Source organism: Harpegnathos saltator, unplaced genomic scaffold, assembly GCF_003227715.2.
Source record: "Harpegnathos saltator strain DR-91 unplaced genomic scaffold, Hsal_v8.6 scaffold460, whole genome shotgun sequence".
Lineage (NCBI taxonomy): Eukaryota > Metazoa > Arthropoda > Insecta > Hymenoptera > Formicidae > Harpegnathos > Harpegnathos saltator.
In genome coordinates this window covers 282,501-304,137 of record NW_020230273.1, presented here as the reverse complement: position 1 = coordinate 304,137, position 21,637 = coordinate 282,501, and the positions used below count along the sequence as shown (strand labels likewise).

At 47.5% G+C, this 21,637-nt stretch overlaps 2 protein-coding genes and 1 non-coding gene across 3 annotated transcripts in view; 1 reads left to right on the top strand and 2 right to left on the bottom strand.

Moving 5' to 3' along the window:
* Positions 1-1,293: 1,293 nt before the first annotated feature.
* LOC105191702 (somatomedin-B and thrombospondin type-1 domain-containing protein) lies at positions 1,294-12,723 on the bottom strand. The gene is made up of 5 exons (XM_011155279.3): positions 11,728-12,723; positions 6,139-6,339; positions 5,493-5,571; positions 4,362-4,435; positions 1,294-1,877 (listed from the first exon to the last, which is right to left on the bottom strand). Exons 1-5 carry the CDS (start codon positions 11,972-11,974, stop codon positions 1,483-1,485), a joined length of 996 nt encoding a protein of 331 aa, XP_011153581.1. The 5' UTR covers positions 11,975-12,723; the 3' UTR covers positions 1,294-1,482.
* A 1,766-nt stretch (positions 12,724-14,489) lies between these two features.
* On the bottom strand, positions 14,490-14,651 carry LOC112589312 (U1 spliceosomal RNA). The gene has a single exon (XR_003113443.1). It is a non-coding gene; the product is annotated as a U1 spliceosomal RNA (small nuclear RNA).
* A 3,715-nt stretch (positions 14,652-18,366) lies between these two features.
* The window catches only part of LOC105191703 (synaptotagmin-4), a 28,407-nt gene continuing 25,136 nt past the window's right edge, over positions 18,367-21,637 (top strand). The window contains exon 1 of the mRNA XM_025301964.1: positions 18,367-18,700. The gene's annotated coding sequence lies outside the window, so the exon portion shown is untranslated. The remainder of the gene's footprint in view (positions 18,701-21,637) is intronic.

Below are 21,637 nucleotides of genomic sequence, written 5' to 3'. Positions count from 1 at the left end.
ATATCATTAATTCTGAGACACTCTCTATCCCACATACATGGGAAAATTTTTACAGCAGCAGTATAAAAACGCAAGAAAATGTTGCGAAACAAGAGCTTTAATTACATGTATATATATATATATATTTTTTTTTTTCTTTTGTTTCTCTTATGGAAGATACTATGATATAGTCACGTTATTAATAAAATACAATTATTTGTATGATTAATAATGACAAAATCTTTCTGTCTTTTTATTCGTTTTCTACGGATATATATATATATATATATATATATATATATATATATATATACGTATATATATATATATATATCTCACCTATATACGATAACGCATATACGATACATTATTAGATGAAATTCGGGGAGATAAGGAGAAGGGGCGGACAACAAATCAAGCGACATAGTTAATTAAACGCAACGTATCGCATCAATGCTCGTTCCTCCGGCGAGCTGATCCGCATGCTCCATTGTTCCGATCTGATAAAATGATTTATTAAATCCGCGACCGCAACATGAATCATAAACCTAACATCGCTGATATCGATTACCTTGTGATTCCCGCCAGAGCGTCGAGGGAATAAGGAAGCTCACCGTCGTTCCGGTGAGATGCCTCTCGTGGGCCTGCACTAATGATAAAATCGATATGATAATTATCGGGTTAATCTAGGCAACGGGTCCGATTGCTATATTCAACTAGAAGGGTGGAAAAGTGGACAAGGGGAGGGAAAAAATGGGGTAGAGATTTTATTTAACGCGTTTCCCGAGTTTCAGCCTTCTCTCGGCTCAACGTAAAACTCGCGTAGGAAATGATCAAGCGACCGAGAGCTCGATGGTGAAAATCAGTGCGAAATGTGAGATAAATAGGAGAAAATCAGATGCGGAGGACAAAACCGCATGAAACGCGAGAGTGACAATACTGGAGGCAGAGATTAAATATGCAAGGTATATCATAATACGCGAGATCCCCTGAAGTGGGCAGACTTCGACATTCGATACCGATTTTCTCCTCGGCGAAACTGACCGAAGCAGCCACGCGCGCTTCTTTTTCACGAACCTTCGAGCTTCAACGTGAAAAATACTTCGCTAAAAGAAGCAGGTCTCGAACGAAAACTCTCTGTTTAAACAACGCCCGTTCGAACTTCAACAGCCGAACAAGCTCTCTCTCTCTCTCTCTCTCTCTCTCTCTCTCCCCCTCTCTCTCTCTCTCTCTCTCTCTCTCTCTCTCTCTCGTCGTCTACTCGCCATCGTTACCGTCGACGCTTAATTCGCAAAGAGCCTGCTCGCTCTTGTAATTCGCGATCGACGCAGAAGTCGACTCCGAGTTCCTCGGAGGAGAATCCACCCCCGAAGTGGGTCCTGTGTTACGATATACCCTGTATAACAACCAACGTGAGGACATGGGGGAGAGAAGGGGCGGCAAGGGGAGGTGACTCCTAACGCGAGTGACGCTGGCGTGAGCGGCAACAGTTGCGGAGAACGTTCACCGTTCCGCGACAGCGGCGCGTCTTCTTCTCCGGCTCCTCTTCCGTCGCCTGCCTCTCCTTCGTCTTCTCATCAGCCTGTCCCGCACCCTCGACGCGCCGTCGTCTGCGTCTGCGTTGCCGACGACCGCCTGGGTGATCGCGCCCCTGCGACTTCGGCCACGGTACAACTGCGAGGCGTACGGCGGCGGCCGGCTCGTCTGCGTGCATCGCGGATCGTGACAGTCCACCAGGAGTCGCGAATCGCCGATCCACTTGCCGTGGCAGGTCGAATTAGTCGGCCGGCCGCGACGACCGCTGCCGGCGATGTCGGTCGACAGCTTCCACTTGCCGATTCCCACGTATCTGTCGAGACTCTCGTTCCGTCCGGGACGCTCCACGCAGATTCGCGAACCTGCGACGACTTTGACTGTACTACATCCTTGCCCGCGCGCTCAATGGCGTGTATTTTTAACTAGCACCGCTCGCCGGTCTCTCGGAGAGTTTCGCGTTTTTATTTGCTCGGGCAAACCAGAGTGCATCGACTCGCCGGGGTATCTATAAATTTGCTAGTCAATCGAGAGGTCTTTCCCTTACAACTTCTCGGATTGAATGCCAACGCAATCTCGTGCGAAATAATAGACGACGGGGGATCATAAATATTAATCCCATGCAAAAGGCACCGATAAGATCCCCAGTTTCAGCCGCCGGTGTGTATTCGTACTCGCCGATAGTGGCTCGCCACCATGTCTCTTACCGTGTCTCACGGCAATTTACATGAGACGTAACCAACTGCCAAATGACAAACTAAACACCGCGGCGAGTCACAACGCAGTTTATTTTAAATTTATCGAGTCTCTCGAATCTCCTCGATTCGTGATTCGAGCTCGCGAGTCGAGCGTTGAGCGACGATCCAGGTGACAATCAGCGTATTGAGTCTGCGTTTATAAATATTCACCGGATGTAATCCGCACCGAGGGAGCACACTGTATTTGTTTTTCCTTCTTTCGTGCCTTTTTTCGCGGAGAAGGGTAGGGAAGGGGGGTGCATTTATAATAAAAGTTGCATATAAGCTCATTTGTAACCTGCGCCGATAATCAGACAGAAAGGCCAAGCGTGATTAAGAGGCCCGAGGTGAAAAGAAACACGAGACGCGGCCGAATTAGCAGCGAGGCTATGCGGATAATAAGTAAGTCATCGAAATAACTTGCTTTTGTCCACAGATTTCCGCGCGTTCGTGGTTTATCTGTGCAAGATACGCCCGGTAGGAAACAACCGTTATCTCCGCCACCGCATCCACTTCATCCGGTCGATTCCTTCGCGATAACAGCCGTCGTAGAGCGTCGCGCGCGGAGGCTACGCTCTAATTTACATGACGTTACGTCGCGCAACCGCTGCGCACGTTAATTGGGGACTAGATCGAGTCGCTTCATTTCCACGCCGGCGCCGCGCGATTCATCATTACGCGAAATTCGCATCCGGATTTTCAGGAGTTCAAGCCCGACGTATCCCGACGTTCTCCCGCTTAAGTTAAGTTAAGCCCGATGTAATCACGCGATTTCAAACACGAACAGCCAAAATCGTCTGCCTTCCTCCGTCCGGGCGGACGTTTAAAAAGGATTCGGGGGCCGACTGCGAAGATCGAAGATGCGAAGAAACGACGAAGATCAAGCGCACGCGAACGATTGCCCTCGCGTTTGCTTCACGCTTCTGCAAAACGCCGAAACCGCAGCTGTGTGTGTGTGTGTGTGTGTGTGTGTGTGTGCGTCCAATGATACGTTCCGCTTCGCCGCGCGGCGAACGGTACAGCATGATGTATCAATATATTATAATCGGAATGCGCGTCACGCGCATTTTGTTGCAACAAATGTGTACGGACGCGCCAACTATCTCGTGTCTCACGCGATTCACAGACGAGCACATCCGAAACTTAAAATTGATATTGAAAGTCCCCAAGTCACGAGCTGCACGCGAGCCGAAAGATCTTGCCTTTATCATAATGTCAGGCCGCTACGAACACACCCTCGCGCAGCCGCGATAATTCTTCACTCGGAGCGTAATCCCCGAGTTTTACATCTCGCCGTACGGATGCGAGCCTTTTCCTCTCTCTTTTTTTTTTTTTTTTTTTTTTTCCGTAAGATAGAAGTCTATTGTCTCTTCGGAGCATTATAGTTGGAAAAACTTGAACGCGCGGCGGGGACTTAACCGCGAAGGGAACGAACGCGCGCGCGCGCGCGCGCGAGCGACACGCGGAACATCCGCCCCATCGCTTTCCTCCTTCCGCGATGCCGAAGCAGACTCAGTTTCTCCACGAACCTCGTTTATTTAACTAAATCCCAACGCCGTTGCTTCTCAATGTGAAAGAGCCCGACACTCACGGTTTCCTATTTCCGCGCCGGTCTCGGGAGTATCGATGCATCGAATCGCGCGCGATATTGTGAATTATAGAAATTCTTTTCGCAACTTCCTCCTGAAATATACACGAACGATTATGCCTCGCTTTTCAGTCGCGCATGAATAATAAACACGATGATGTATGATTCACGAGGAGTCGCCACGAGGAGCGAATGGAAATTTAACGCCGGAGGAACCAAGGGATATGTAGAAAAACATAAAAGAACAGACGTTTTTTTTTTTTTTTCAAAGCGGAATTTAATTCCACCCTGTCGCAAACACAATACGGAAGCAGGAGGAGGTGCACGATTAACGAAACATCCCACGTACTCCTACGAATATCCCCCCGAATATCGGGGCCGCCATGTGACCTGAATATTGCAAAAATAATATCCTCTATTAAGCGAAACTCCCTCCCGTATCCGATTGAGAGCGGAATCGAGCTGTCGCGCAGCGCGCGCGAGCGCGCACGAGCTTATTTTCCGTTATTGTTATTTGTACTAACCTTCTGAGAGCAAATCCGAGATCCTGCTGCAAGCCCTCGAGACCCGCACAATGGTAAAAGCGACGCAGCTGTCGCTGAAACGTGCATAATATCGTCTTTATATAACGAAGATTGTCAAGCCTAAGCCTAAGGGGCAAGTTTCGCAACGTGTTTCTTCTTAGCTACCGCAATACGTGCGCGCCCTTTACAGGGCGCCCGAAGGGTTCCGTTGCTCGCTGGCAGTTCTGTAACTAGCTTTACCAGCTTGACAACATCGGATGGGAGTTTCGATCCTCCGACGCGATGTTTGCTACTGCTGCGTTTTGTAACAGCTCGGGACACACGTGTCAAATTAGATACACGACGCGACATTGGCGATTCCCGGTAGCTCGACTCGGTAGTTTGTGACGTGAAAAATCCGCCATCCCTCGTACAAAGTAAGTACGCGCGCAGAGAGGAAACCTTTCGTCGGAATTAAAGCCCGTGAGCGAGAGGGAAGGAGGGCAGGGCCAATTGCTGGAGGAACGCTAACGAACTTGGACAATTAAGGGCGCCAAGTAGTACGAACTCTGATCAGCTGCGGCGCGCGGACCGATGACGACGGCGCGAAATGCGACGGAAAATTATTATTAATCGCATACGCGGCTACAGCACAGCGGCTGTCCGCACGGCGCGACAGGATAACACGGAACGCAAGATGAGTGCGTTACATGTTGGATGCACATTAGTTTGTGCGGCGGCGGCAACGAACAACACGCGAATTCTCGTCTCGTCAGCGCCACGTCGACCGCCTCGATCGAAATACGCTCGCGGGAAAACAGAAGTTGTGTAATCGCCGGGCGGTGTGATGAACATTTTCGCCGGTATCGCCCGGTAACTAGTAGCGCCCGTAGAGCCGAACATTTTACACTTCAATTCTCACGCTGAATCCGATCGGCGTGTTTTATCCATCTGTTTTCACGCTGCGCCGATCGACAGGACAAAAACGGCATCGCTGCTGCTGCTGCTGCTGCTGCTGCTGCTGTTGCTGCTGCTGCTGTTGCTGCTGTTGCTGCGCGAATTGGCAGCACGTGCGGCAAAACGCATTTCACGCGATCGGAAGCGAAGGTAGGCGCGGAGGGAGGGGGGAGAGAGGGAGGGGGCTTGACCTACCTTTTATCGACGGTCCTATCCTTGATCCTCACATCCGTGCTGTTGCCTTCGCCCGGAAAGAGCGCAAGAAGCGTCACACCTGCGACAAATGAAAGAAGATCGCGTAGGCCGGAGGAATCGTCGGGTTCGTCTTTCCGCGGCAACGGACTCGGTTCTAAATAAATTACGCACGATTCGAACAATTCTCCGGAGAACGGCGGGAGAGTTCCGGGGAAAACGTTGGAAATGCATTCTCCCGGAAGAGCAGGAAACGTCCGAGAGAAAAATGAGAAAAATAGCGCGATCAATATTTCTTTCTTTCTTTTCACTGAAATTTAATTCTATTTAATTTAATTTAATTCTATATTTCTTCGATCGCGTGAGCACGAAATTTAACCCGTTGTTGAATCGCGAGAATCATAACGCTTATCACATAAGATCAGCTTCCAGTCGAGCAAGTCGATGAAGGGCGTAAAAAAGGGCGCCAAGAAAAATCACCCGGTACGAGTCGAGCCCTGTGAGCCTGTGAGCCGAAAAAAGAAAAGAGGGAGACAAAAGGGGACAAAGAAAAAAAAAAATTGATTCTCCTCGCTCCGGGATCATCGCGGTTTAAATAGAAGCACTCGGCCGCCTTTTGTCGCTCATCTCGAGATCGATCGGCACTCACTTTTAGCGTGCGGCTGCGAGCGAATTCCGGCGTGGCATGTCTGGAAACTACGGCACGTCCTGACCTGGTCCAAGCGAGGACAGTGCTTCCCGCCGTTCTTTTCCGAGATCTCGATCACCCGGCTGCGTCTTTGAGTGCCACTTCCGCATCCGTTATCGCACGGGCTCCACGGGCTCCATTCGCTCACCGCACAGTCCACCACTAACGCGGGGAGAGAAACAGAGAGGGAAAGAGAGAGAGAGAGAGAGAGAAAGAGAGAGAGAGAGAGAGAGAAAGAGAATGAGTTCGACACTAAGATCGCCATATCTGGATCGTTCCTTGCAGGCAAACGATAAAATTGCCCCGAAGCGGCGACTGATAACGCGTTCGCGACATCGATCGGTCGATAGATGCGAACCGACAACGAGATAACGGGATTACCAAAAATACTATGTCGTCCAACCCTTCCTTCCCCCCTCCCTCCGTCGCGATTTTAGCATTCAATACTCTTCGCGCTCTTCTTTTCCGATGAAGTGGGGAAAACCGGGTCAAATAGACCCGAAAATATTCACGTTAGTGTCATGTTAGTTCTCATCCGTTTCGTTTATACATTTATCGCGAGAGAAGGAGAAAGAGAAAGAGTGAATTTTATTGAAAAGTGTTCCTTTTGGAACGCAAAAAATATACCGATGCTCTGTGAAACGCAGAACCGTTTGAACATTCTGAAACATAAAAAATGCGGAAGCTAAAGGGGGCACTTTGCACAGTTCTTTTTCCACCATTTCTCTCACGACAAATACAGAAGTGAAACGCATGGCCGACACGATCCTTGGGTCAACTTGACCCAGTCTCTCCTATACGCAATCGCAATGTTGCTCAGGAGAACATTATTTCAGGAGGAGAATTGTTGAAAGAATGGAAAAAACGCGCCGGCCGCGCGGTACTAAAGCAAAGCCAGTTGCACGAACGTGTTGATGCGCGAGAGAAACATAAAAAAAAAAGCAGCTCGCGGAAGAGTGACGATTCACAAACGTGCTTCTCTAAACACTTTGAAACGTTTCGCCGCGCGTTACTCGGCGTTGCACTTCGCAATATCACCCGCGGAACACAAAGGGACACTCGAGGTGGGCAAAAAATGCGATAATAAATATATCGACAATCGTTGTGACTCTTCACCGCCGAGAGAAAGAGAGAGGGTGCAAAAGAGGGAAAGAGAAACAGAGAGAGAGAGAGAGAGAGAGAGAGAGAGGGTCACGCAGGGAATGCGGTGAACGAAAATTCATTTGTCGCGCTGTCATTCCGCTTTGCGGGAAACGCGCCGCGAAGACGGATATCGCGACGTTGGGAAAACAAAGTATAAACGAAGTAGGGTTCCACGAGTTTTCAATCAATGGGGTTAATTGAATATTTCGTCCGAAATATCACGTAGCAGCCGACGGCCACGTCTCGCAATCGAATTTTCAAAGTATCTAAAACGGGAGACGGGCAATTAGCCATATCCCCCTCGCTCTCCTCGGCTAAACAGAGAAAGTCAAACGGAACAATTTATTCCACCTTTCCTTGGGATGTCCCTTTTGTTTATAACATAGAGCATCATTACGCAGTTTGGAAAGCCAATTAAGAGCGAGTGCTCAAATAAACAACGTCTTCTTCTTTTATCGTCGGGAATAAAGTCCTTTGAAGACTGCAGGATACAGTACATCGGAGACAAGTCAAGTATATAATAGGAATATCTGGACAACATATTTGATATGTGTGTGTGTGTGTGTGTGTGTGTGTGTGTGTGTGTGTGTGTGAGAATCGACACATATAAGTAAAACGATAAAAATAAAAATAAAAAGTTCTCGTAACGTATACACTTCATATTCACAACTCCGCCTCTCGTTATCGAATGCAGCAATAATTCAAGGTACTATCGTATACGTTCGCTCTCGTGCGCGGCAAGAGGAAAAAAATACACGGGGGATATTTTGTACAGAAATGAAAGGGGAAAAGAGAAAGAGAGAGAGAGAGAGAGAGAGAGAGAGAGAGAGAGGGAGAGAGATGATTGCGTCAACATGATTGCGTTAGCGACGCGATCAAATAAAAGTTGCATTTTGCAGCGGGCTGCATGTTGCTTGGCATTCCTCGCGGATTCAAACTACTTATTTATCGCGGCTCAAAGTACTTATTTATTGCTCCTTTTATCGTTTTCCAGCGCAGTGTGTGCGCTCACGGCGTGCCACCTGGCCGACCCCGATCTTTGCCAGGACATGGTCATCGATCGATTGTGTGCTCACCGAACTAAATTATTTCACGTGCTCGCTACTCGATGGTTCGTTGAATGCGAATGCTCGAATAGTATACGCGATACAGAAGGTTCTCCTAGTCGGGTAATGGGAGAGATAATGCACCGTCACTGGCCCGTAACAGTCTATGTAACTTGTCACGTGTTGCCGTTATACACGATGCCAGCGAAACCGTGTCTAAACAAACTTCCGCGATGGAACTCTCTTTTATCCCTCCCCCTCTTTCCCTCTTGCCAAGTGAATAGGAAAGCATGACATTTTTTCCGCGTTATTTCGACGCGCCGTTGCGGTGTGCGTCACCGACCGTCTCTTCATCGAGCCTCCTCATTCATCACATCCGTAATGTCTCTCGCGCGCTCCGCTCCGCGTCGGAGACAAATTCGAGGTTGCCGCGTGTGTACAAAATTACAGAGACGTAAATTTAGAGATACCGTACGAATACCGAGCGCGCGCGGATGCGGCGTACATATATCGATGAGCGAGGCGATGTGATCCGTTAAATCCGCGCCAGAGAGCTGAGAATAAATCGCGGGAAGAGAGAGAAATAATCTCGCGATGTAAATAATCTTCTCGTGTAATTTTTATATAGTCCATCGCCATGTGCGAATGTGTGTGTATGCATCCCGGCCGTCACGACTGTCGATATGTCGATACCGTTACGAGGCATGCGAATTCGCGTGCCGAGCCTACGATGACGCGAGGATACGCGAGCGAGATTATCCTGCTTCTAGACGGACGGCTTTGTGCCACTCGAAGAACGAAATTCAGCCGCTAAGAGGACCGCGGCGCGTTGCATTTTCAAGATGGAGGGAACCGACACTTTTTTTCCTTCTTCTTCTTCTTCTTCTTCTTCTTTTTACACTTTTTCCTCTTCTTCTTCTTCTTCTTCTTCTTCTTCTTCTTTTTCTTCTTCTTCTTCTCCTTCTGCTTCTTCCTCGTCGGCCAAGAGGCACGATAATCGCGGCTTTAAGCTCTCTCGTCGCGCCAGATTCCCTCGTAGCTTCGCAGAACGGCAAAAATCAGAGCATTAAAGATGAACATTCCGCGGTGAAGGGGGCGGGGAGGGGAGGGGATGGGGGGGGGGGATAAAAAATGTAACGGGCTCTTCTGCAATCTTCCGGATTTCCGATAGTTGAAGTAAGTCTCTCCTTTATCCCTAACGAACGGTTTCATTCCCTTTAAATCGCGATAGCGCCGTTATTGATCCGCGATAAACAACAGGAGCGCGAATCCTGTGATTTTCTTTCGCTCGGCTGTCGTCATTCGGAACAATCCGGTTCGCGACGGACAATCCGATTCGCGCGGCAATTGATTATCCGGTAATTAGTAACGCATAACCGTGCCAAACGAACGGGAATGAATCGAGTAACATCCCTTTGCTGTTAACAGGCGCATCGCGCCCGGCGACCCATAAAATGTCGAACAAATTCAGATTGTCCGCTGCCCGCTGGCGCTGCGGCGACGGACCGACTGTTTATAATGCGGAGATGGACTTCGACAGAATCGTGATAGCGTACGCCGCCCCGGCGCGGCGCGAATTACGATCAGCGACGACGAAAAAGATATTTCATGAATTGTGCGGGAGGAAAGAGTGGATTGGGAAACGCCACTGTGAATTTCTGATATGAAAATATAAATTATATTTCCTTATTGTATAATTGGACGCGCGTCGAAAATGGATGCGACGCGCGGAGATGCGACGAACCGGATACCGCCGTGGATTTCGAATCGCGCGATTACGGCCGAGATTCGAGATCCGAGACAAAAAATTCGACCGAACGTCGTCATCGTCGTCACATCGACGTTTACGTTTACGTCGGGCCCAAAATCTGCGAGCGCGAGGGCGCAGTCTATAAGTCGCGGAGCACATTTGCGCGAGACATTCTTCACTTTTACGCTTTGCTGGGGCCGATTCGTCGGGTCAACGTTATCAGCTTTACTTAGCTGTTATAGCGGCCAATAATTCTTCCCACCTCTATGTGAAATGGTTCCCTGTGGGCTATTTCTCCTAAACGCGAAGTGCACGCGTGTGCCGAGATTTACGCGTGCGTGTATCTCCCCCCCCCCCTCCCCCGCCCTTCCTCTTCTCTCTTGCTTGTTTTATTCGCTTAAATTCGTTCTTCACGGAATTCATGAGAGATCCGCCGGCCACCGACCCTGTCAGACGACCGATTCTCGCGAGGGACGAATTGGTCACCCTTGACGAAATTTTGCCTCTCGATCTCTGCAATGCTCTGTATGCTCGATTTCGGCGATATACATGATAACGGGTATCAAACATACGATGCAATTATCGGAGGCATCTATCATTTGAAACGGTTTGATCATGCGAAAGCCCATCGATCTCGATTAAACGCATTCGATAGATTGATAGTTATTCGATACTTGCCGAAATAGTCTCATGAAGCTTGCAGCATTATTGATATAGCTCGTACGCGGTTTTTATTATTATTTCGTTCTTTTTTTTTAACGCAGTTGGTTGGACCGGACATTGGATCTGTAAAGGCTTCCATATAAAAAAAAAGGAATGAATCATGTTTCTCGCACAGTTGGTCCGATATGCGATTTATGCGCCCGAATGAAATAAATGTTTTTCATCGACCGATCACAGAAGATAGAACAATTCTTAGAACTTAGAATGTGGTCTGGTCTTTCAGTAACGTCCATCGCAAGTCGTTCATGTTAATTAAAATTTCATAATTAATGACGGGCTACTTGGCAATTAAAGCGACAGGATACGTCCTTAAGATCCCGTCTAATCCCGGAAAATCCAGAATGTTAAGCGCATGCTTAAGAGTCTTACGGCTCATGGGTAGAGAGACAGACATTGTTATGTCGATCAATCAGTGTCTAACGCCATTCTCCTTCCAAAATTGAACGTCTTTCTTGCCAAACTTGATTTTACAATTAATACCACTTCATCTAAGCCCTCCCTACGAACGGTCACCGATAACCCCGCGATCAATAGACGGGACGTCGAATTACTTCCCACGCGAATGATGCACGATCGTTATCAACATCAGTCGAGTTATCGCGGCGAAAGGTTACCGCTGTAATCACCGCTTTCTCGTGAGAAGGCTTATCGTCGACCCTATCTTTGCCCTTTCATCATCCTTGATCGATCGTCTCCGACGTTCCGACGAAAGATGCGAGAATTCGTTGCGAGAAACCGCAGTGTCTCTCCTCGCGATCAGTCGCGTTTCGGCCGTCAATTTTGCCGTTCGCCGGTCCCTCCCCCCTCCCTATCCCCTATCCCCTATCGCCGCATATCGGCGCATCAACCTGCCGCGCGAGATCGCAGCGTGAGTGAGAGAGCACGTACCGCCGCAGGTCTCCTTGAAATCGTCGCAACAATCGGCGAGCTTGAGACAAGCGTGATCGCAGTAGCACGGCTTGTCGCGCGGGCTCTGGATAATCGCGTTCGGCGACTCCTTCTGTATGACGCAGCCGGAGTCCCTGCCCTGGCAGCAGAGCTTCGCGGAGCTGCAGCTTCCGGCGGCGGTGCCGTCCGACAGGGAAATCAGCGTGGCGACGATCAACCTGGCGAGCGTCACGTCTTTCCTCCACATTCTCCCCAGGATTCCGCGACCCTGACACGACCTTGCTCCAGCCGCGGCCACCTCGGTGCGATCCCGACCGGGCGAACAGTGCGATCTCTCTCTCTCTCTCTCTCAACCGCGGTCGCGGATACGCGGCCACGCACGTGCAGCAGCAGACTCCCGCTCTCGCGTCCGATTAGCCGCGCGCGCGATCGCTCGTCGACATGCCGCGATCGTAGCCCCTGCCGCTGGGAAATCGTATCACTGCTGGCTCCTCGGCGGGAATGTCTCTCCGGTTTCATGTGCGGTACTCATGCTCGCCTTCGGACTCTCCGGGATATACGCACTGACCGTGGAGCGGAATCGCGGCTCTGCGGCAAGATGCACTCTCGCTTGGTAATTCGTCGAGAAATTAATCTCCTCGCATCGTACGAACCGACGTCTCGGCCGACGACGGGCAGCTGCTCGACTTCCTGCTCTCAGCGTCTCAGCGTCTGACAAGCTCCTCGGTATCCTTGTTCTTTTTTTAATTTATCAAGACTGTCGATCGTGAGCAGTTGAGTTTTCCCTCCTCCTCTCGAAGGATTACGCACGGAAAAGAAATGAAAATAAGTGACGCCTATGGCTAACACTGTTTGCCGCGCACATCAAGCTCTCACGGGGGAGACAGGGGATCCCCCGACGTCGGTCAGCAACGAGAGAAGAGCGACTCTGTCGCGCGCGCTCGACCCTTCGACGCAGGGTGTCGCGATTCGACTGAGCGTTTCAACCCCACGCGCGAGAAGAATGTAACGGGGCGCGCGCTATGTTGCGCCTTCGTCGTCCCGTCGTCCTCGCTTTTCCTACTCGCGCATCTCGCCTCCCACGAGAACAGCGGCAGCCGGCGCGAGCGCATGCTCGAACGATATCCCCATGGGGCACCATGATTTAGTGGCTGCAGCTTTTAATGGAATTTAAAGGCAACAATTTCGCGCGCACCGATACTCACACTCGTTTCGGTGTGCTCGCGCATACGGGAAAGTTCGCGAAATTCTACCGGATGTTCTTGAAACCCTCCCCGCGCATCCCCCGTCCTCCGCCAAACTCGGTCTTTCCTACGTGAAGTATCAACGTCTTGACACCTCGACTCGACCCGCTAATCCCGAAAGCCGCGAGAGCCGCGGTCTGTCTCGACGGTGAGTTGAGTTCTTCGGACTCGTCGACACGAGAATGATTTTAGCGAGGACACCTGGTGTATGCGAGCCAGGATAATACCTGGCACTCTATCGTGATCGACGTATCGCACGCGGCGTATGATTTCTGTGCGAAGTCCGATCGCGCGCATTGTTATGAATGAATGCGAAAAATTGATAAACTTTATCGCGTTCGCGCTGCTCTTCTCGTTCAGATGCAGGATATTGTAAAAGGGTTGTATGTCACACACACACACACACACACATATACATGCGCAACCTTTTTTATTTGGAACGATTTTCAGTGAAATTCCGGATCATAGAGACACGTTTAAGATATCAATTTGTGAGATATTTGCAGTCGTTGAAACACCATCTCTATGCGCTGCATTCCGTTGGACATTTAAGATACCGCAATACAGTTTGCGCGCTATAATTACTTTGTATCTCGCATGCATCGCGTGCAAACATAGATTTATATTTCTTATCACTGCCCGCCCGAGTGACTGCGATGGCAGCACCAGTCGGCGAGCACTCACTTATGTGAGTCACGATGGGACGTGTAACTCGTTTATTAACTTACTTAGCTCTTGAACACTCTTTGGAGTGTTATCTCTCATCTTGCTCGCTCTCTTACTACGCTTCAAATAAGTAATAACCAGCAACACTTTTATCTTACGTAGTAAATATACTTACGATATAATAAGCAAGCAAACATCTCTTTTCATTGATTAATACTTACTTATTTGATATAATTGCACACACAATCTCACACTGCTTCAAATTGTCCAACATTACCTGCAAAAGTATGATTCTATTTGCAAGATGCTAAAAAAGTCTACATTGGGCGAATTGGCTCGCGCCAAGGAAAACTTTACTTATATTAAAAGTTAGTAAAAATATTTGTAGCACAAAACCGACATCGAGAACTCCGTCCATTCGTAGTCAAGAATTCATCCCCGTGTATTAGAGAGTAGTAATAAAGCCACATGTTTCTTCCGCAGAGAATAGACTTCCGTGCGCTTCTCTCCTCTCCACTCGCTCGAGCGATGAGTCCTTTCAGGAGAAACTTGAAGAGATTTCCCTCTCTCTCTATTTGACTTTACTTCTGTGTGCTACAGAGAGGCCTTTTTCTCCCTTCTCTTTACTAGATGCACAAATATTGAACGTTAAATACCACCCCCCTCCTGATTTCGAGATTGGAACTTTATATACGTCACATTGCACTACTACCCCCGAGCATCTTTTTCTGTCTCAAACTTCAGATTGGGAACTGACTTCGTCGTGTCTGCTCGTTGGCCTTATTCCCTAACCGCACATAACCTTGAATAGGGGCGGGGGAGAAAGATGATTTTTTGTTTGAGTTCTATTAACCGGGATAGCGCGAACGCAGTCCCGACTACCAAAAATTGTACGCCCGAGATATCCACATTAGGGATATTCGCAAGGGTCAGCTCAACCGTGGTGCAATGGAAGAGCCTCGCCCTGGAGGAACCGCCTTCCTGATCACGGTAACCTCTGCGCCAGGTAAGTATGCTTTCCGCCGTTACACGCCACAATTTATAATCGGCTACATCCAATTTTAACTACGAGCGAAGTATATCACGCCTGCGAAGCCTAGCGGTAACTTTGCGAACTAGACGCGCGACAGAGGCGCTGTACAGGCTGCGTACGTGGACGCTTCCATGTTTTCTCTCTTCGCTTGCATTTCGCTCGGGGAAAAATCGATCTTACGTACAGTACGGGAGATTTTTCGAGGTAGCAAATATATTTGCGGGCTTGTAAAATTCGTGCGCTGCTTTACATTCGCATACTCGAACAGACAGATCGAGAACGTTCGCGTGCAGCCTCAGGCTTGAAAAAAAAATGTTGAAACATATATTTCACGAATACGTTAATACTATCGTGGTAATATCGTGGATCATTAATTAATTAATTAATTCGCAATACAGTTATATAACTATTATTCACTCGCTTGTAACACAAAAGCGAGCGAAATGATTTCTGTGGAATATCTGCGATATTCTCGCGTATGAAAATTTCACAAAATTTCATCTAATAACGAGCCAACAGAAGCTTCTACTGTCAGAAAAATTTATTTCAGCATAAATAATGAGTCACTGGTTAAAGTTGTGCGATGCGAATTTTATGAAAGACTATATTCATAATGAAATACGGATGACACGTCCGGAATAGATCTAATACGTACGCGTAAAGGAAGAGAACCAGAGACTAAGGTTAAAAAACTACTCACGCCCCGAACGCAGTCTGTATTAAGCAATGAAAGTTGGATACAGATATTGCGAAAGTTCGCCGCATGTTCTATTATTACGCCCCATTGCCAAGAGCATAATCTCCTCATTCCCTCTTGTTTCTTGCTTCTCATTACCCACCTTAGGCACGTGCTTCGTAGGTTTACGATGAGAAAAGTCGTTCCAGTTTCGTATGAATGCATAAAAACTTTCCGATGTTTATTTAGCGTACATTACGATGCTAACGAGAGCAGCCAACGAAAAGATACTCCTTGGTACCAAATTTATGTACGTTCGACCTACATGTTTCGCGTTTAATGATCCTTAAAATCCGCGCGATGATTAAATACGCTTTGACAAGTATATATACGCCCCGAATTAATACAGATTGCCGTATTAAAAAGTAGTCCGGTCGTAATGTCGACGTTAAGGGGAGTTTTATTAGCGATAAAGAAGTGAAACGATGTTTTACATACCGTGCCAACACAAAGTCTTGCTTCTTTGTTATTAAAGGATGTTGATTGTATAAAAATATAAAAAGAAATTTCGTACCAACGGTACATTCTTTGTCACTAATGATGAAACACAGCTGACACAGTGATGACGCTGTATTAAAATTTTATCATACCTTCACGCGCATGTTATACTAATTAGTAAGAATACCATCGAAGCAAAAATTAGCTTTCCATCGATGAGGTGATCCTCTCGATGAATGAAGGAAACATATTACTTGTTTCAACTAGTGCATTTTCCGCTTGTTGATCGACGATATCCTCGCAGGCGGTGCCCGGCTGAATGCTGTGTACTTCTCGAGTTCTCGAGTTTTTGGCAATGAGTTCGCGCGCTCGCGCGTTCAACAAGTAACGGACGCAAGAAGTTTTACACGAGACGAAGAAAAGTGTCGAGGTGCGGGTGCACCGGCCGGAATTGAATTGAATTGAATTCCCGCGATACCGGGGCGACCGGGCAACGTTGATTAATCGCACCTGCAAACAATGTGTTACGTTGCTTGATATCCATCCACATAGTCCCTTCTCCTGGAGAAGATAGAGCGCACTCTTGGAAGACGACAATTAATTTTCCCGATTCTGTCGGCCGTCCTGCGATGTTCGCGCCAGCTGTGCCGACATTAATAAGAGAAGACATACGTATCGCCTCGCAGGCATCGGAAAGTCGATATACATCGCGATTTCCCCTCATTTGTGACCTCGACTGCGACTGAGACGACAAAGGACGATGAAGAAATTGTCGACGATGTGTTAAAGTCTTAACGTTAGGCTTTTAATACCTGAAATTCTCTCCCCAATGGAGATTTTCGCGCGAATACTTTTGCACGAGTTCTCCGTGAAATGTAATGAACGAGAACGTAGCCTTTTACCACGAAAAATCAAGCATGCGCTTTGTCTCTCATTTTGTCACCGCCGGACATTATGAAATCTATTTAGTCCGTGGACAAATTGACAGCAACGACAGTACGAGCGTACTTTGAAAGTTCGAATGAATGTATATGTGAAACTCGATTCCTGAATCCGAATAGGCTATGATAGCGCTAATACGAATAACGAGAAAATCCAATTTGCTCGCTGCCGGAGTTATTAGCGGGAAACGCAGTTTTTTAAACATTAGCATCACTGTGCAGACCGAAGAAGCTTCAAAATGCAATTACTCGCATCTCGTAATTACTGATGAAATATTTGAATCGTCATTTTCTTTCCTGCATTATTCTCGGGTATTATGACCGAGACGCGTTTCAAAAACGATGGAAACTTCAGTAAAAAGTAGACTGCATGGAAGAAAAATATATTTCTAAAATGATTTAATATATATTTCAAACCATAATTTATATTCTGTTTACTATTTACAATTATACGGCTTTATTATGCTGTAATATCTTCTTGCTTCTTCGACGTAATGATATTTCTTTCGTGTTTCGAGCACTCGTTTCGATAACAATCGAAACGTCGTTTGATAACATCGGAAACACACGATTGAAGTTGAATTTATTAAAATGCAACTAGACAGGCTGTCTGGCGTTATCTAGCGTAGTTCCTAAAGAACTCGTTAAAAAACCTCAGCTCAGCGGTTTAATTATCAACTAAGTAGGTTCGAATCTTAGCTAAACACCATCTTAATTAGTTCCCAACTTTCCGCTACGAGCCGCCACCATCTCTATCATCCACCATCTCTATTTGAGTAAAGTCGTAATAAGTACGATTCGACAACAGAGATCGACGAAAGAATCTTGTATTATTTGATTCTTCTTACAACCTTGTGACAAAACTGATTAACTTTCATCTTTATTTTCTAACGAGAAGCAAAAGACTTTTGTGAATTATACCATTGAAATATGAAAATACGAGCGGGACCAGATTTCAAATAAGGGTTGCGCACACAGCAGTTAAATGTCCGGTAAGTTTTTGTAATGAAATTTCTCAATATCAAATTAGAAGAAATACCTACACACAAAGATTAATCGGATCGAAAAAAGATAATTGATCCATCATTGCCAAAAAGAGTAGGGGGAGGGGAAAGAATAGGAGTTCAATTAATCGATCGTAAAAAGTCCTACTCTTGGAGGTTATCTATTTATTTGGCGAAGGGATGTTCTTACAGAGATACATCTTTAAAAGATATTTTAACAACTTTTTACACTGAATATCTTCAGCGATATATAACTCATTCTACAACATTAGAAAGATTCAATTAGGCTAATCACGAAAATTCGTACAAATCGCTGAATTTATAAATTTCCAAATTCGTCGATCTTTATCCAACAAGAAAACGCACGATGCTCGAATCGCAGAAAAAGATGGTGATCAAATTTATTCTCACCCAAATATAGGCTCGATATTTAGATAAGCATGTGCCTGTTAACAGTTAACACTGTTTTATTCATCGTTCTCGAGAAAATCCGATTGAGAGGCTAACGATGGTCCAATTCGCGATACAAGAGTTTCCCAACAAGCCCTCCTTGCGTGTCTCCTCTCTCCTTCGTCACTCTCTCTCTCTCTCTCTCTGCCGTTGTTCATTTTCCCTCGTTCCGATTCTCTCTTTCTCTCTTTCAGCTGCCCCTGTTGTTTCCCTCGTACCCTTCGCGTTAGAGCCGGCTCCGCGGCTCCCTTCTGCTCCCCCGTCCCCCCTGGTGAATAGGCCGGCTCGGAACGGAGCAGCAGCTGACGGCCGTAACAATGCGTTCCCGGTGGACGGTAGCACCATGTCCAGCACGACTGCCAGAAGAGAGCCACGATAAAGCGGTATCTCCGAAATAGAGCATCGGCGCTTCCATCCACGGGATGATGTGAACCCCGGTTGCCCGCTGCAGCACGAATCAGGTAAAAGTTACATTCGAGCCCTTGCGAGAGAGGGAGAGAAAAAGGGAGGGATCGAGAGGTTCCCTATCAGGGACTCGGCCGCGTAATTTCGCTCTGCTCTATGGATAGTCGAAGAGAGAAAGAGAGAGAGGGAGAGAGAGAGAGAGAGAGAGAGAGAGAGAGAGAGAGAGAGAGAGAGAGAGAGAGAATTCGAGCGAGTTGCATAGCGCGCGCGTGACGCTCTCCGACGAGAGCGAGAAAAGGAGATCCCACGAGAGACGAGATTCTCCTCGTGAGATGAGATTCGTGCTTGATACGGGGCGACATAGAGTGGAGAAGTTCGTTGATGATTACGTGATCGTGCCCTTGAAGAAAGTAGGGCGCGTCAAATTTTGAGAAGAGAACGTTTGTTAGTAACCCGACGCCGCAGGCTCGTTACTCGAGGAACCTTCGGCTGTGATCGCGAGTAAGGGACTAACGAGAGTCCGTTAGTTGTGCGTATTGCAAAGTTATAAGTGCACAGGACGCGGACGCGAGTGTTACCAATATGATGACGACATGTGTGCCGGGGAACATCAAACATAAGCGTCGCGACGCGCGTCCAAAGTTACTCCGGGGTGTCTGTTGAATGATTCAACAAGCAGATTCTCATGGCGTGATTGTGGTGTGTAGGTGCAGGTAGAGGTGCACGCGTGTGTGCAACTTGAAATTATGACGGAAGTATATTTATCCAGCCGCACGTCAGTTAAATTGCAAAATTCGCCAGCTCCCTCGACGCGCCGGGAAATGCACGCGTTGTCTGCGCGCTTAATGCATCCGCTTAATAAAACGCGTCCGGAAGTGAAATAACGTTTCTGTGCAGTGCGCTTTTCCATACGAGAATTTCTGCGCGTGTCAGTCAGTTATCACTTCATACACACGCCAAGCACGTGACGTGACGAAAAATATCCTAGCGACACCATTGAGCGTTCACGTGGCGCCGTAGTGTTCGCTCTATCCTTACGAACTCAGAATTCTCTCGCGGCATTATTGATCGATCTCCCGTCCGTCCGTCCGTCCGTCCGTCCGTCCGTCCGTCCGTTCGTTCGTTCGTTCGTTCGTTCGTTCGTTCGTTCGTTCGCTGCACAAACACTAACGCGCGAGCTAATCGCGCGAAAATTCACGCTCAGATCTAACGACGCGCGGTACACTTGTAGCGCACGCGATGAAACACCAATGGATATTGCGCTTTTATTATTGTAAATATTACGGTACGTACGCTGCTGTGATAAGTACAGCGCCAGCGACGTAAAAGCGACGCAGCGCACGTGAAGCTGGCGGTGTATTATCACGTTTGGGACATTAACGAGTTACGAGAATTGTTGTCCGAGCCGCGATTACGAAAATTGCTCGGTGAAAAATTCACAAATCGGATCGCAGCATCGTCGGCATTGAAAGCATCGCGCTATTAAAACGCGTCATTTGCATGTTTCGCGAAGGGATCTGTCTCGCTTTAGAAGATTGAAGAAAATATTTATTATAGGAAATGTATTATAGAAGAAAATTTATATACATGTTTCATATACGCGACCATAATTTTATACATACGTAATTACATGCATTACAAATTATATGTATACTTACACAATCATATGTGTTTTTGCACACACGCACAGTTCTAAATGTACGGAGTAAAATCGCGTCGCAAATAATTAACGTGTACCTCAAGGTGCCCTTAATTAACACGGACCCGCAGTTCAAGTCGAGCTCCTCTTACTCTTGAGGAATTACTCGACCGAGGGGTTGAATTTCATCTACATCCCCGCGTAAATCCGTATCTGTGCGTGACACGCCGTTGCGGAAAAGGAGGAAAAGGGGATTAGAGCTTTACCGGGAGTCAATGATCCGCCGCACACAGGCATTCCACTCTTCTCAGGCTTCACCGGCGGCGCGAACGAGGTGCACCTCGTCGGGTACTTCCTCGTCGTCGGTCATCTGTTGTCCCGTCGATCGCGTTCCCTCGTTATATACCGAGTGCGTGCTTCTTTCTCCTGTTTACTTCGTCGTAGCTGGCGTGTTAGAAACTACTCGAAAGCGGATTAATAATTTACGTGCTGGTTGATACGCAGGGATTCCCTCGCTCTCAAAATAATGAAGGAGGTCAGAGAACACGGGTAGACTTATAGGAGAGAAGCACGCCATTTTTTATCCTCCCAGGCACGAGATCTCTACTTTCCGCGATTTTTCCTACGGACTGTCGAAGCGAGGAAAAATCTTGAGAAATCTCTCTCGAGGAAGCCTTACTCGGCTCCTTTCTGCGTCGTCGCTTTATCTCTCTTCAATTGACAAACTCGAAGCGAGGTCTCCGTCCGGTCGACTTCTGTTTATGGAATCAAAGTGAAAATGAAACTTGAAGGGTAACAATTAAGAAGCAAAAAGCAGCCTGTCCTCTTTTTGTCGACGAATGTTTTCCCGTGACCGGCGGGACTGACCAGAGGCGAAGTTCTTCGTTCTGCTTCTCTTTATGGACTCGAGGCGAGGAAGAAACTTAAATGGTACAATTAAAAGTAAAAAGAGCCATGTCCTCCTTCTGTCGAAGCTGCTCGAACCCTCCCCCCATCCCGCCATCAAGGGATCGTACCTCGAAGAGGTCTACTTTCCGCCTCTCTTCGTGCGTATGCACGGAAAAAAGAAATTGGAAGAGTTCGATTAAAAGCAAAGGAGTGAAACGCCTTCTGCTATCAACGCCGCGTCTGTCTCAGGGAAATCGCGAAGATACCTTCTCCTTCTCCTAATCTCCTTTCTACGGATTTCCGGTCTTCCGACACGCAGGAAAAATGATCCGCGCGTTTCAAATCTCTTCCTTGATCGATCAATTGATTTGATTCACGCCTCTCCAACTGCGGCCAACTCAAGGCTGATTATTCTCGCTCCGAAATGACGCCCCGAAATGATGAACAATGGAGACCACTGAAACTC

Bases quoted from the DNA above. Each gene is read 5' to 3' on its own strand.
- LOC105191702 (XM_011155279.3), bottom strand. From the start codon at position 11,974: ATGTGGAGGAAAGACGTGACGCTCGCCAGGTTGATCGTCGCCACGCTG. The intron at 5,572-6,138 runs GTGAGTGCCGAT...CATTTGTCGCAG, and splicing joins CTCGCAGCCGCACGCTAAAA to GTGTGACGCTTCTTGCGCTC. The intron at 1,878-4,361 runs GTTAGTACAAAT...AAGTCGTCGCAG, and splicing joins CTCGGATTTGCTCTCAGAAG to GTTCGCGAATCTGCGTGGAG.